This window comes from Macrotis lagotis, chromosome 3 (genome assembly GCF_037893015.1).
Source record: "Macrotis lagotis isolate mMagLag1 chromosome 3, bilby.v1.9.chrom.fasta, whole genome shotgun sequence".
Taxonomy (NCBI): domain Eukaryota; kingdom Metazoa; phylum Chordata; class Mammalia; order Peramelemorphia; family Peramelidae; genus Macrotis; species Macrotis lagotis.
In genome coordinates, this window is record NC_133660.1 from 52,231,687 (window position 1) to 52,245,186 (window position 13,500).

Sequence of the window (13,500 nt, forward strand, 5' to 3'; positions counted from 1 at the left end):
TATCCAACATAGTGCCACCTAGCTGCCCCACTGAACTCCTTTAGATCTTAGTTTCCTCCCAAGTAAAATGAAAGAATTGGTTGAAATGATACCAAAGGTTTAAACTCTATTCTGTCACCTTCTTCTAGTATTAAAACTACTCTCAGGCTTGAAGTCAGAAGTTGTTGACAGGCAAATCAATTTTTTTAGGCCAATATATAGCTAAAAATCATTTCAGAGATATGAATTTTAATGAAACTTTCAAAGAAGCTAATTTACAATAGGCAGTAATCTTGTCCCTAAGAAAATTGGGTCTTGTTCAGTGTCTTAAGAGCAATGGAAAGAGATGATGCCTGAACCCAAGTCTAACTTGTTCTTACAACATTATACTTATTTATGTCCAGTTATAGTGTCTTATTAAAGGCACTAGGCAGCTAGGGGGTTCTATAAGGACAAAGAACATTGGACCTGGAGTTCAAATCTGGATCCAGACACTTATTGTGTAATCTTGAGCAAGTCATATAATCTTGTTTACCTCAGTTTCCTCATCTGAAAAATGAGCTGGAGAAGGAAATGGTAAATCACTCCAGTATCTCTTCCAAGAAAATCTCAAATGACTGAACAACAACAAAAAAGACTAGGATTGGAACTATGATTTCATGAGTTGGGGAACTCCTGGGTGAAGAAATTCCCTTCATCAATGGAAATTGGCACTTTCTCACTAATTTATTGTTTTAGAGTTGCCTACATATTAAAGAGATTAAGTGATTTATACAAAGCTACACAGACAATATGTATCAGAGGTAGAACTTGACCCCAGTTCTTTCTGGCTTCGAGGTTGGTTTCTTCTCCACTACACTGAAATACCTTTTTGCTATAATCTTAAAATTATGTATAAATATAATAGGTTAAAAATTATATTTGATCAGGACAAGTTCCAGTGGTGTAGGACACATTGTCTGTAGTGTATCTAGAATCAATTCATTTCAAAAAACATTTATTAACCATCTACTATATCACAGGCACTGGCTAATCAGATTAAAATATAATTGGGAAATAGTTAACAAAATAAATGGAAACATAATAGAACACAGATAATGTTAAAATATGGATTTCTTTCTTACCGTGCAACTGTAAGGATCTTTAGGTACAATTTAATGACTCCCTCTTTCTGAGTTTGACATCACTGTGACAAGGAATTCTTGGGAAGAGATTCTCTTTCCCAATGAAGAAGACTGCAGTGGGGCACTAAGAAATTTAGTGATTTCCTGGGTGTTACACAGATAGTATGTGTCAGAGGTGAAATCTGAGCCGAGGTTTTTCTGAGGTTGGCTCTCTAGTCACTGTATCTCAGATCAACCTGCTAGTATTTTATTCATATTACTCTTTTTTTTTTTAGGTTTTTTCGAGGCAAACGGGGTTAAGTGGCTTGCCCAAGGCCACACAGCTAGGTAATTATTAAGTGTCTGAGACTGGATTTGAACCCACATACTCCTGACTCCAGGGCCGGTGCTTTATCCACTACACCACCTAGCCGCCCCATATTACTCTTTTAACATATCTTTCGGAATAGTAATGTCCCACAGGCTTCTAAAACTCAATGTGTCCACAGCAGAATGCATTAGCTCCCCGCCCCATGCTCCCATTTCTCTAAATTCCCTATTTCTGTTGAAGTTGTTTCCCATTCACCCAGATTGAAAACCACTACACTCGTCTTAATTTTCACTTTCTCTTATTTCACATAGCTAATCTTGGCAATGTTGCCAAATCTTGTAAATTTACCTTGACATCTCTTACATCTATCTACTTCTGTCCATTCATATGATTACCACATCCCAATTTAGGTCCTCAGCACCTCTAGTCTGTGATATTATAATAACATTCCTATAGATCTCTCTACCTCAGGACTCCCCAGGCAACAACATAGCTACCTAAAGTGAGCTTTCTAACATAGAAGTGTGAGCTTGTAACTCCCCTCCTCAATATATTCTTTTTTCTTACACTTTTTTTCAAACACAAGTTCATCTGTTTGATATTTAAAACCATTTCTAACTTGGTTTCAGCTTATTTTCCCAGGTTTCTTCATGCATTCTATGACCCAAGAAGATTGACTGTTCTTTACCCACGATTTTGATCTGTCCATATAATTTTCCATTTTTCATCACTGCAAAGGCTGCCTGCCATCAAGCTGAAAACTTTTATCTTTCCTCAAATCTCAGTTCAAGAACTACCTCTTTTAGGTATTAGAGACAGTGAAGTGGTGCAGTGAAGAGTTGGGTTCAAATCCCACCTTATTAGTTATGTGATTTTATTTTTTCAATTACATGCAAAGATAGTTTCAGTGTTCATCTTTTTGTTGACTTTTGAGTTCCACATTTTTCTACCTTTCTTCTCCCTCCCCTGACAGTGAGTAATCTGATATGTTATACATGTACATTCAAATTTAACATATCCAAGAAAAGTCATTTAATCTCTTCTCCAGTTTCTTCATTTGTATAATTGGTGTTTAGCAATAGCATCTATCTCCCAGGGCAAAATGATATCCATAAAAACTATGAAAAACTTAAAGTGTTACATAAATGCTATAATATTATTAATGTTGTTATCTTATGTGAATTTTCCTTGCTACCATCAGTTGCTAGTAGTGCTTCCTGCTAGAAATTATCTTATCCATTCTTAAAACCAAAATTGTTGTTTCTCTCAATAGAATGTAAACCTCTTGAAGACAGGAGCTGTTTTATTGTGTTTGACTTTGTCTCTCTAGTAGCTGGAACAGCACTGACCCAGAGTAGGTCTTAATAAATGCTTGATTAAAGAATTTAGATTAAAGATTAAAGAGTCTCCCTTTTTAGTTCTATTAATATATATATATATATATTTTTTTTTTTAGATTATTTTTGCAAGACAATGGGGTTAATGGCTTGCCCAAGGCTACACAGCTAGGTAATTATGAAGTGTCTGAGGTCGGATTTGAACTCAGGTACTCCTGACTCCAGGGTCAGCACTCTATCCACTGCGCCACCTAGCTGTCCCTATTAATATGTTTTTTTTTTAAATTTGCTAAGAGGATATTTCTGGAAGGTTCTAGATTTAAGTACTGTTGGAACAAGCTGTAACTACAGTGTTCCATACTTTTTGCCAGAGAGTCACATCTAAGTTCCATAAAGATATATCCGAGGGATGATAGGGGCAGATGTTATGGCAGATTTAGAAAAAGCTATTACCATTTCACAGGAAAGCCCTACTGACAGGGAAAATATATTAAGAGCAAAATGCCTTCTCATTAAGGGTAACCATGGGTACATTTTTCTTTATATTATCAAATATATAAAAACTTAGCATACTGCCCTACTAATCTTCAGAATACTCTTGGAAAGGACAATGATGATTTTTTTCCCCCACTTTTTTCCAGGTAAGGAAACTAAATTTAAGACTTATTGACTGTTCATTGGGAAAGTTTCCAATGGAGGGCCAGTTTTACTATTCACATTACTATTCACAGAACCATAACTAGAAAAATTAGGGAATTTTCCTGAGGGCAAGTATATATCTCATCTCCAAGGTCTTATCTGTTCCTTCTCCAAGGGCAAATAAGTACGATGACTCACATAATTTGGCTGCTTTACAATTAGAATATGCTAATCTGAATCTCCTTTCTTCTGGTATTATTCAACCTCCAGTCCAACTGTCCTTTTGCACAGTTACAGTCTATTACTGTCTCCCCTCACACAATTATTTTTACTTGATGTAAAACTATTCAAAATTATGACTCTTGGAATCAGCTTGGTGTGGTTGGGAAGTGGATTCAGGAGCAGTTAGGTGGCTCAGAGGATAGAGCGCTGACCCTGAAATCAGGAGCACCTGAGTTCAAATCTAGCCTCAGACACTTAATAATTACCTAGCTGTGTGACCTTGGGCAAGTGACTTAACCTAAAAAAGAAGTGGATTCAGACCTGGGTTCAGGTCCTTCTTCTGACCTACATTTGTTTGCTGTTGGTCAAGTGTTCTTCCTTTCAGTGTTCTAGTGTCCTAAGATTACAAGTTGCAAACAAGATTACTACATTGGTAGAGAGAATTCTTTAATATGGGAAGTCTCCATGATGATGAAATCAATCTTTAATATTAAACACATTTTATAATATGAGATAAATATAACATTGTATGAATAAGTTACTATTTATAAATTTTTCTGGGAGTATAGCATAATTCACCTAGCTTCTGTAGGATTTGTCCTCTGATTTGTACACAGACTGATTGGACAAGTATCTTATCACTTTCCTTGTTATACTGCCATGTGCCTGAAAAGAAAAAAAAAAGAAAAGAAATAAAGGGAGGCATGTATCTCTCATTTAAGTTTCATTTATTTATTTTAAACATTAATTAAAAGGAAATTCTGATTTCCAAATTCTTTCTCTCTCTCTTGACCTTCCCCTGCCCATGGAGAAGGCAAACAAAGCTTATTTCCATTTTAACCATGTTGCAAAAAACATAGAAAAAAAAGCAAGAAACATAAAGAAAATGAAAAAAAATTATGCTTCAATCTGAACTAAAAGTTCATCAGCTTTCTCTGAAGGTGGATGGCATTTTTATCATGCATCCTTTGGAAATTGTCTTGGATTATTGTATTGTTCAAAGTTTTTAAGTCTTTTATAATTGTTTATTACTACAACATTGCTGTTATTGTGTATAATGTTCCATGGCTCAGCTCACTTCACTTTGCATCATTTCATATAAATCTTCCCAGTTTTTTCCAAAAACATCCTACTCATTATTTCTTAGTGCGCAGTACTATTACATCATAATCATATATCACAATTTGTTCAGTCATTCCACAATTGATGAATATCCCTTCAATTCCAATTCAGTTCTAAGTCATTAAAAAAGAGTTGCTATAAATATTTTTGGACATGTAGATTATTTCTCTCTCTCTTTTTAAATCTCTTTTGATATTGCTGGATCAAAGGGTATGCACAATTTTATAAACTTTGGGGCATAATGAACTGCTATAAAAAACAAACAACTAAACTGATGAAACAATTGACATCTATTAGACTATGTGACAGTAAGGAGAAGAGACAGACAGGATGTGAGTGACACAAACAATGTGTGGTGCAGAGTGCTGGACTGATCCCAGACTCATCCTCCCTAAACTAATTCACATTCAACCAAAGAGGCAGCCCCTAAGGCAAACTGAATATCAATCAAGAGATTAGGATGTCTCTCTGAGTGGGAACAGTCTATTGCTAACTTGGAAGGAAAACTGAGCCAACACATAGATGGCAACAGTGGAGCAGAAAAGGAGTGGGTAACTTTCAGAGAACTGGTGTACAGCACTGCATTTGCTTATCTGGGCCAAAACACTTGCAAACACCACAATTAGTTTGATGAAAATGATGGGGAATACAGAAGCTGCTGAATGAAAAGACGAGAACTCCACAGAGTTTACTAGCATGATAATTCATCCATTTCTAAGAAAGCAGCATTTAATTCCTTTAAAGTAAAGCTTAAAAAGATGCAAGACTCTTGGCTTAGTAAGAAGGCAGATGAAAGTCAATTTTATGCAAATAGCAACAAACCAAAATGCTTTTATGATGCCCTGAAGGCTATTTATGGATTAAAGACCTATGAAGAATCTCAACTACTCAGTGTTGATGGATCCACATTGATCATCAATAGGGACATGATCCTAGAGAGATGGGCTGAACACTTCCATCGGGTTTGTAACAGACCATCATCAATCAATGCAGAAGCCATTGATCCTTTGCTTCAAGTTGAAGTCAATCAGTCCCTAGATAAAGTTCCACCTGAAGAAGAGGGTTTTTTCTTTTTTTTAGGTTTTTGCAAGGCAAATGGGGTTAAGTGGCTTGCCCAAGGCCACACAGCTAGGTAATTATTAAATGTCTGAGATCAGATTTGAACCCAGGTACTCCTGACTCCAAGGCTAGTGCTTTATCCACTATGCCACCTAGCCTCCCCAGGAAGAGGTTTTCAATGCCATCAGATCCTTTCAAGTGGCAAAGCACCTGGTACTGATTTTATTCCAGCTGATATATATATAAGGTGGGGGTCCATTGCTCCTCCAAAAACTGACTGAAATTTTCCAGGTTATATGTCATGAAGAGGTTATTCCCCCAAGAATTTAAGGATGCTTCTATTGTCTATCTTATAAGGGCAAAGGGAACAGATTCTCCTGTGTCAGTCACATGGGCATTTCTCTTTCAGTCATTGCTGGTAAGATTCTTGCCAGAATCCTTCTCAATAGGCTGCTTCCTTCACCTGGAGCCAGTAGGGCTTCAGAATAGATTGAGAAACAGTTGATATGGTATTTGCTGCCTGACAACTCCAGGAAAAAAATGCCAGGAACAGAAGAGAGATCTGTAAACAACATTTGTAGATCTGACCAAGGCCTTTGCTAACATCAGTCATGAGGGTTTATGGAAAATCATGTCAAAATTTGGCTCATCAGTATTGTACCTCAGTATTGTACTTCATTTCCATGATGGCATGCATGCCCAGGTTCTGGATAGTAAAATTTCCCAGTCACCAATGGAATAAAAGAAGGATGTGTCCTTGCTCCCATACTTTTTAGCAGGATGTTTTCAGCCATGTGATCAAATGTCTTTACAGAGGATGAACATGGCCTCAAGGTTAACTATTAAACTGATGACAAATTCATCAACTTTAAAAGACTACAAGCCAAGACTAAAGTGAAGGAGTGTTGGTGCAAGGTCTTCTGTTTGCAGATGATTCTGCACTCGCTGAAGCTGAGATGCAACAAAGTATGGATCTATACTCTGCTGCTTATGCTAATTTTGGTCTAACAATGAACACAGATATTCCATTATCCAGCACCATATGGCCAAGTTCACTTACCTTGGCCATGTCCTTTCCAAAGAAGTACACATTGACAATGAGATTGTCACATGCACTGCCAGAGCCAGCTCAGTATTTGGGAGGCTTCAAAAGAAAGTGTGGGCGAGAACAGGTATTTTACTTACTATCAAACTGAAGGTCTATAGAGCTGTTGTGCTGACCTCATTGCTATATATGCCTGTGAAATCTGAACAGTCAGCCAGCTCCATGTCAGGAAACTGAATCACTTCCATTTAAATTGTCTTGGGAAGATTCTGAGGCTCATCTGGCAGGAGAAGATACCAGACTAAATTGCCTAGCATTCCAACATTGCTACAGAGAGTGCAACTATGATGGGCTGGACATGTTAAAATGCTAGTCATAGGCTTGCCAAAAAAAAACTTTTATGGAGTTCTCACACAAGGCAAGCACTCACAAGGGGGTCAGAAGAAGTGATACTGAATCACCCTGAAGGTCTCATTGAAAAACTTTAAAATTGATTGTATAGCATGGGAAACACTGGCACAGGCATCTAGCATGATGTACCCTTATCAGAGAGGTTGCTGCACTCTATGAGGAAGGCAGAATTGAGGCAGCTCAAAGAAAACATGCCATTCATAAGTTTAGAGTACCTACGCTAGGTGTTCACATGAACTATTTGTGCCGTACCTGTGATAGAGCATTCTAAATTAGAAATATGTTATATTGGGAGTAATCATCATTAGAATACACATCTATTTACCTGTTGCTCCCTTGTTGCTTATAAGGCTGCTTAAGATGTATTCAGCTTTCAACAGTTTTCCTGAAAAGAAACAATGAAACTCCTGTCAATTCATATTGAATTTTTTTTTGCATTTTTTTCCATTTACACGAAATGTTAGTTTTCAATATTCATTGTAAGATTTTTGAGCTCCACATTTTTCTCCCTCTCTTTCTTCCCTCCACCATCCCCCAGACAGCAAGTAATCTGTATAGGTTATACAGGCACAATCACATTAAAGATATTTCCATATTAGAATATTTTGACTCTTAAAGTCAATTATCCATTTAATTAAATTCTTAGGTCAGATCTTTGCTTCTATTAGGATCAACTTTCAGGGTTGTTGGGAAGAATCAAATAAGAGGGTATTTGTAAAGCTTTTAGCTAAGCACTTGGCTTAATGTTTTCTTCTTTCTTTCCTTCCAATTAGTTTCCTTTTTTGCTTGTTTTTTAGGTAATACTTAAATTTTAGGTAATACTTAAATTTCTGTTCTGTATGCTTCAAAATAAATAAATGAATGAATGAATGAATGAATGAGTAAATAAATAAATAAAACAATTTAAGTAAATCTAGATTTAGAAGCTACTATTAAAAAATTTAAATAATTGTTCTCCCTCTTCACACCCTCCATCTCAAGCTAAATAAGTCAGCCTCATCCATAAAAAGTAACGGGAGAAAATCTCCCCACCTCCTCCACCAATATTTTAAAACTTCTTCAGGCAGAACACATACTCCATGAGTGGTAAAAATATTGTTACCTCAGGGGATCTATCAGCTGCATTGTTTGCATAGTTAAGTGACCCTAAAGAAAAAAGACAGGGAGAACTAAGAGAAAATGCTAGAATTCTAATCTGCTTTTTCAAGTCTCTTGGTCTGAAGTACAGCAATTCAGATACTGCTGTTTGAAGCGTCAGGACAGATTTGTGAGGAGACAAAAGCTCCAATTAGTATTTTCCACACCCTTTCACAATTTCTTCTACTACTGTTGGCTCTGAAGCCCTTTATGCCAGGGCTTTTTGTGTTGGTAGGGGTAGGTAGAAGGGAATGGAGGCAGAGATAGGAGATGATGGGGGCTGGGATCGAATCTTGAACGATGGCACACTGGGATCTTAGAAATGCCATCTTCCTCGCCAGACAAAGTGCCTTCTCAAAAAATCAAGTGACTTTTGAGTGAAGTGGAATTAAGGACACAGCGGTGACTCAGGAAAAGGAGGTGAGCCTGGCAGGAGGGAGACCTTACCTGTGTTGACTGAGATCCGGGCTTGGCGAATGACCACCTGTGGGGCAATTGGGACTGTTGGTTGCAACTTATGTAGACTTTTGGCTACCTGTAGGAGTTTTCCAGAGGCATCAAGCCCATATAGGAACCTGTCCATCAAGAACACGAGAGCAGCTGCTGTAGTGAAGTCCTGGACCAGGATGGAGGCTTTCAAGTATGCCTAGAAAGAACATGCAGAGAATACAATTAACTGGAAAGAAATAGAGGTCAGAAAAACCTTTAGAGGGGGATGCTATTTCAGGATCTTTCTTCCCATATTTCAGTTTTTCTTTGACTGGACTTGGGATTTCAATGATTTAAGGAGTACGGAAACTCTCTTCACCATGCAGATTGGTGCTCCCCAATTTCTCCAGAGAAGCTATTTCTACTCTAGCCCTCATCTCCACCTCCTCCTTACTAAGAAATTGGACTCTCCCCTGGAACATCCCTGGAGTATGATAGGCCAACTCTGGTCTTATCTTCCTCTATTCCAGCTCAGCAAAGCACTCCTCTGAAATTTCCAGTGTAGATCCCTCTCTTGCCCTTACTTTCCCTCCCCTCCTAATTTCTATCTTTCCTTAATGGTTCCCAAGTAAAATGTAACTATTTGACAACAGGGACTGTCTGGTATAGTATTATTTGTATTTCCAATACTTAGTATAGTATCTGAACCTTAGAAAGTGTTTAATAAATGATTTATTTATATCTATTTCTTCTCACTGTTCAACCATGTGTCTATCACTATTCATCTATCTTCTATCTATGTATTGATATCTATCTAGCTATCGTATCTATCTATCATCTTCTATAATAGATAGATAACCTATGATTGTCTAGGTTATCTAGATAACCTTAAAGAGTTGCCTGTGTCACTGAGTGATTAAGAGACTTACCCAGGGTCATAAGTATAGACAGATAGAGACTACCTCTATTCAGCTAATTCATGCTGTCTCTCTTTTAGTCTTTACTCAAAAAAAGTAAAGGAAAAATGTTGATATTATTGACAAAAGAGAGTTGAGAGACAAGGAGACAAAGAAAGGAAGTCACGAAAAAGGAAAAGATGGGATGCTAGGATAACAAAGAGATAGGGATACACAGAGATGCTTTATAATTATGACCTTCATCATATAGCTGTCCCCATTTCAGGTCACAATAAAGTATTTTGATATCCATCAGCTGACTGTGCCCCTGTAGGTAGTTAGTGACAGCTGGGGTATCAAACTAAAATATAAATGGGGGCCACAAATCCATATATAAGGATCCCTGGAGGTTGCATATTAACTTAGTTTTAAAATGTAATATTATCTATGTTTTATTGTATTTTTTGCTTATTTGTCAAATATTTCACAAGTACATTTTAATTTTGGGTTGCTCTGCTGTTTTGGGCAGTATGAGATGTTCAAGTCAAGTGTCTGATACCCCTGTACGGTGGATAGAGAGCTAGACTTGGAACTGAAAGTCTGGGAATTCTGATTTAGCCACTTACTAGCATAAAATTCTAGGTCCCTTATACAAAAATAACAGTCATTTGTAAATACATTGGAATCTCTTTTTATTTCTCACCTAGGGAGTGAATACTAAGTTGTCTGCCTTATCCTTGTTCTTTTAGGAATAAGATGTGAAACAGGCCGGTTTTCAAATCAAAGCACACTTTCATAAAATGGACAAATGACTAAATCTCCGAGTCATAATCTTAGCCAGACCCCTTTCAATAGTTGTGATATTTCAAGAAACATGGTTTGATTGAGATATATTTGAATGAATAAATGAACAAACTATTGTAGTATAAATTCTACTGAATGTAGTCAGCAGGAAGGGAAGTTATTATTGCTAAGTTGTTTCAGGTATATCCGACTTTTTGCAATTCCATTTGGGGTTTTCTTGGCAAAGATGTTGGAGAGTTTGTTATTTTCTTCTCCAGTTCATTTTATAGATGAGGAAATTGAGGCAAACAGGGTTAAGTGACTTGCCAGAAGTCACACAGCTAATGAGTGTCTAAAGGTCAAATATGAATTCAAGTCCTTTTTGACAATGGTTCCAGGCTATAAATCTTTAAGGCTGAGTCTCAAATGGTTTCAGGACCTAAAATGAGAGATTATTCAACCAACTAGTCAAAGAGTAAGGAATTTCTCAGCCCCAGCACTTTCAAGTACCAGAGTGTTGTGTTGCACTCAATGGTGGGCCCTGAACTGACAAGAAGAAAACCTGCACATTATATATACTAGCTATATGGCTCTGGACAAGTCACTTAATCTCTTATTAAGCCTTATTTTTATCAACTATAAAATAAGGATAAAAATATGCCTTTCCTCTCAGGATAAAATGAAATGATAATCATAAAACACCTTGGGAACCGTAAATCACTATAGAAATGAGGACAGTGGTTTTGGAGTCAGGAGGACAGGAGTTCGAATCCAGCCTTGGATGCTTGACTCTTCCTAGTTGTGTGATCTTAGGCAAGTCACTTAACCCTTATTAGCTTACAACCAGGACCATCTCTAGTCAGCCTGATTTATATCTGGTCACTGAACCCAGATGGCTCTGGAGGAGAAAGCGAGACTAGTGATTTAGCACAGTACCCCCTCACATCCAATTCACACGCTTGACATGGCATCATCTCCCTGATACCCATTTTTTTTTGAAAATGAAGGACATTGAAGGACAAGCAGACCTTCCCTAAGCAAGATCCAAAGCTTTTAAGGTGACCCTTCCAGAGTTGGTAATCCACTGGCATAGCCTTCAGTAACCTAAGGTCACCTCTACAACATGCTAAAGCGTTACAGTAGGATGTCTGTGAAGTAATGGAACAAAGTATGGGGAAAAAAATCTTGCTAAATCAGACAAATAAGGGAGTCTATAGGTTCACCCCTTCCTAAAATTGTATCACAGTAGAAAAAAGATTTTTTTACAAATTTGAATCTCATCAAAACATTAATTTTTATATTCATCTTAGAAATTTTCAATTCCACATTCTCTCCCTTTCTCTCTAGTTCCCCAATTCATTGAAAAGATAAGCTATATATATATATATATATATACACTATGTGAATATCCAATATGATATATACATTTATACAAAATTTTAAAAAAGATAATTAGCCTGTTTCTCTCTTGTCCAAATCTCTAATGTGTTTAACCTCAGAAAAAATCTTGACTCTTGTCTCAGGAATTCTTATCCTAGGATTCATGGAGGCCTCCCTCTCACCTCTCACTTCCCACCGCCCACCTCCCATCTTCATGAGTCTGTGAATTTGGATGAGAGAGAAGATCCATCTTTCTTTTCAACAACTGGAAAGTATTTTATTTTTTGCATTAAAAATGTATTTTCTAAAAGGGTCTATGAGCTTCACCAGACTACTGTGAACCCCCCAAATCCCTCTTCCAATTTGTTTTCTAACTTTTCCCTCTTCTCCTTAGACACTTTAGAAATGAATTGATTAGGAGGAAAAAATGATAAAGCAAAGAAAAGTGAGCAGATTCTGTAATCTGCTTCTGCTGAAAAGAGGACAGTTCTTGAAAGGGGATGCCTTCCCTATGTGCACGCGGGGCAGGGCTTTGGGCTGTCCACAATGGAGGAATCCCTCTCCAGGCACCTGTAAGCTGGCGCTGCAAGCACCCCATTCTGCATCCCCCTGAACATGCTCTATATTTTAGTGGAGAACATTGCCTAATCTATTTTCCCCCCTTTTACCCTTAATAGATTGGAGCACAAAAGCCTGAGAGAGGGTGACCTGGTTAACAAAAGGACCTTTGAGTTCCTTGGAAAAGTAGACTTGGAGGAGGATGGAAGGAATCCAAGTGGCCCTATTATTTCCACTTGCACTAATTAGACATTTTTCTGTCAGCTATTGAGCACTGCTGAGAGGCCAAACTCACTGAATTCATTTCTAAAGTGTTTACAGAAGTTTGCATCTGTTTGTGTCTCTTCAGGAGGAAAATAAGCACTTCAATAGCATTGTGGAAAATCTAAACGAAGCATCCTATTCTGGGGGACCTGGCATCCCTGCAGCTGCATAATTTAATTCTCCTCATTGCTGAAATCTCTTGCATCTCTCTCCAAAAACCAAGCAATACAAAATGCAGAAAAGTCAACTTGGGAGAATCTTTTCTTCTTCTTTTCTTCTTTCCTTTCTCTCTCTCTCTCCTTTAAAATGACTGCCTGCTGTGCACCACATACAGATTTTGGTGGGTATCATTCTTGCAGTTACACTCGGGTGTTCCTACCAAACACACTGAGAAATTAATACCCATGTCTTTCATTTGCTGCCAAGAGAGAGGGTAGTAAATTCCTCAGCAGCAAGGCAGCCAAATACATCACTATCCTGGGAATTTCCCCAAAAATGTACACTGGGGAGCTCTTCTGACACCAGGAAGAGAAGAAAGGAAAGGAGGACAGATTTGTTATAGGGGAGAGATGCTAAAAATGTTTATTTAGGCAGATGTTTTTTGGGGACCCACCATTAGACTGGAGGGGAGAATTTTTTTCATATTTTTTCATTTTTTCATATTTTCAAAACAAAACAAAATGAAAAACTTTGATATATGCACAGTAACCTTTCTGCCTCCCCTACTGCAAAATGTACATTGGACTATTTGGAGTCTGACTTAGGGTCTCTTGTTTGTTTGAGGTCTTATTTCTCAGTGAGATCC

General features: G+C 37.5%; 1 protein-coding gene across 8 annotated transcripts in view; it reads right to left on the reverse strand.

Moving 5' to 3' along the window:
- Nucleotides 1–13,500, reverse strand: part of ALPK1 (alpha kinase 1) — a 146,665-nt gene that overhangs the window by 17,659 nt on the left and 115,506 nt on the right. For all 8 annotated transcript variants that reach the window (XM_074228694.1, XM_074228693.1, XM_074228692.1 and 5 more), the window contains 3 exons: nucleotides 8,833–9,031; nucleotides 7,574–7,633; nucleotides 4,191–4,277 (listed from right to left, as the gene is read on the reverse strand). In XM_074228694.1, the coding sequence (XP_074084795.1) occupies nucleotides 4,191–4,277; nucleotides 7,574–7,633; nucleotides 8,833–9,031 (346 nt within the window). The remainder of the gene's footprint in view (nucleotides 1–4,190; nucleotides 4,278–7,573; nucleotides 7,634–8,832; nucleotides 9,032–13,500) is intronic.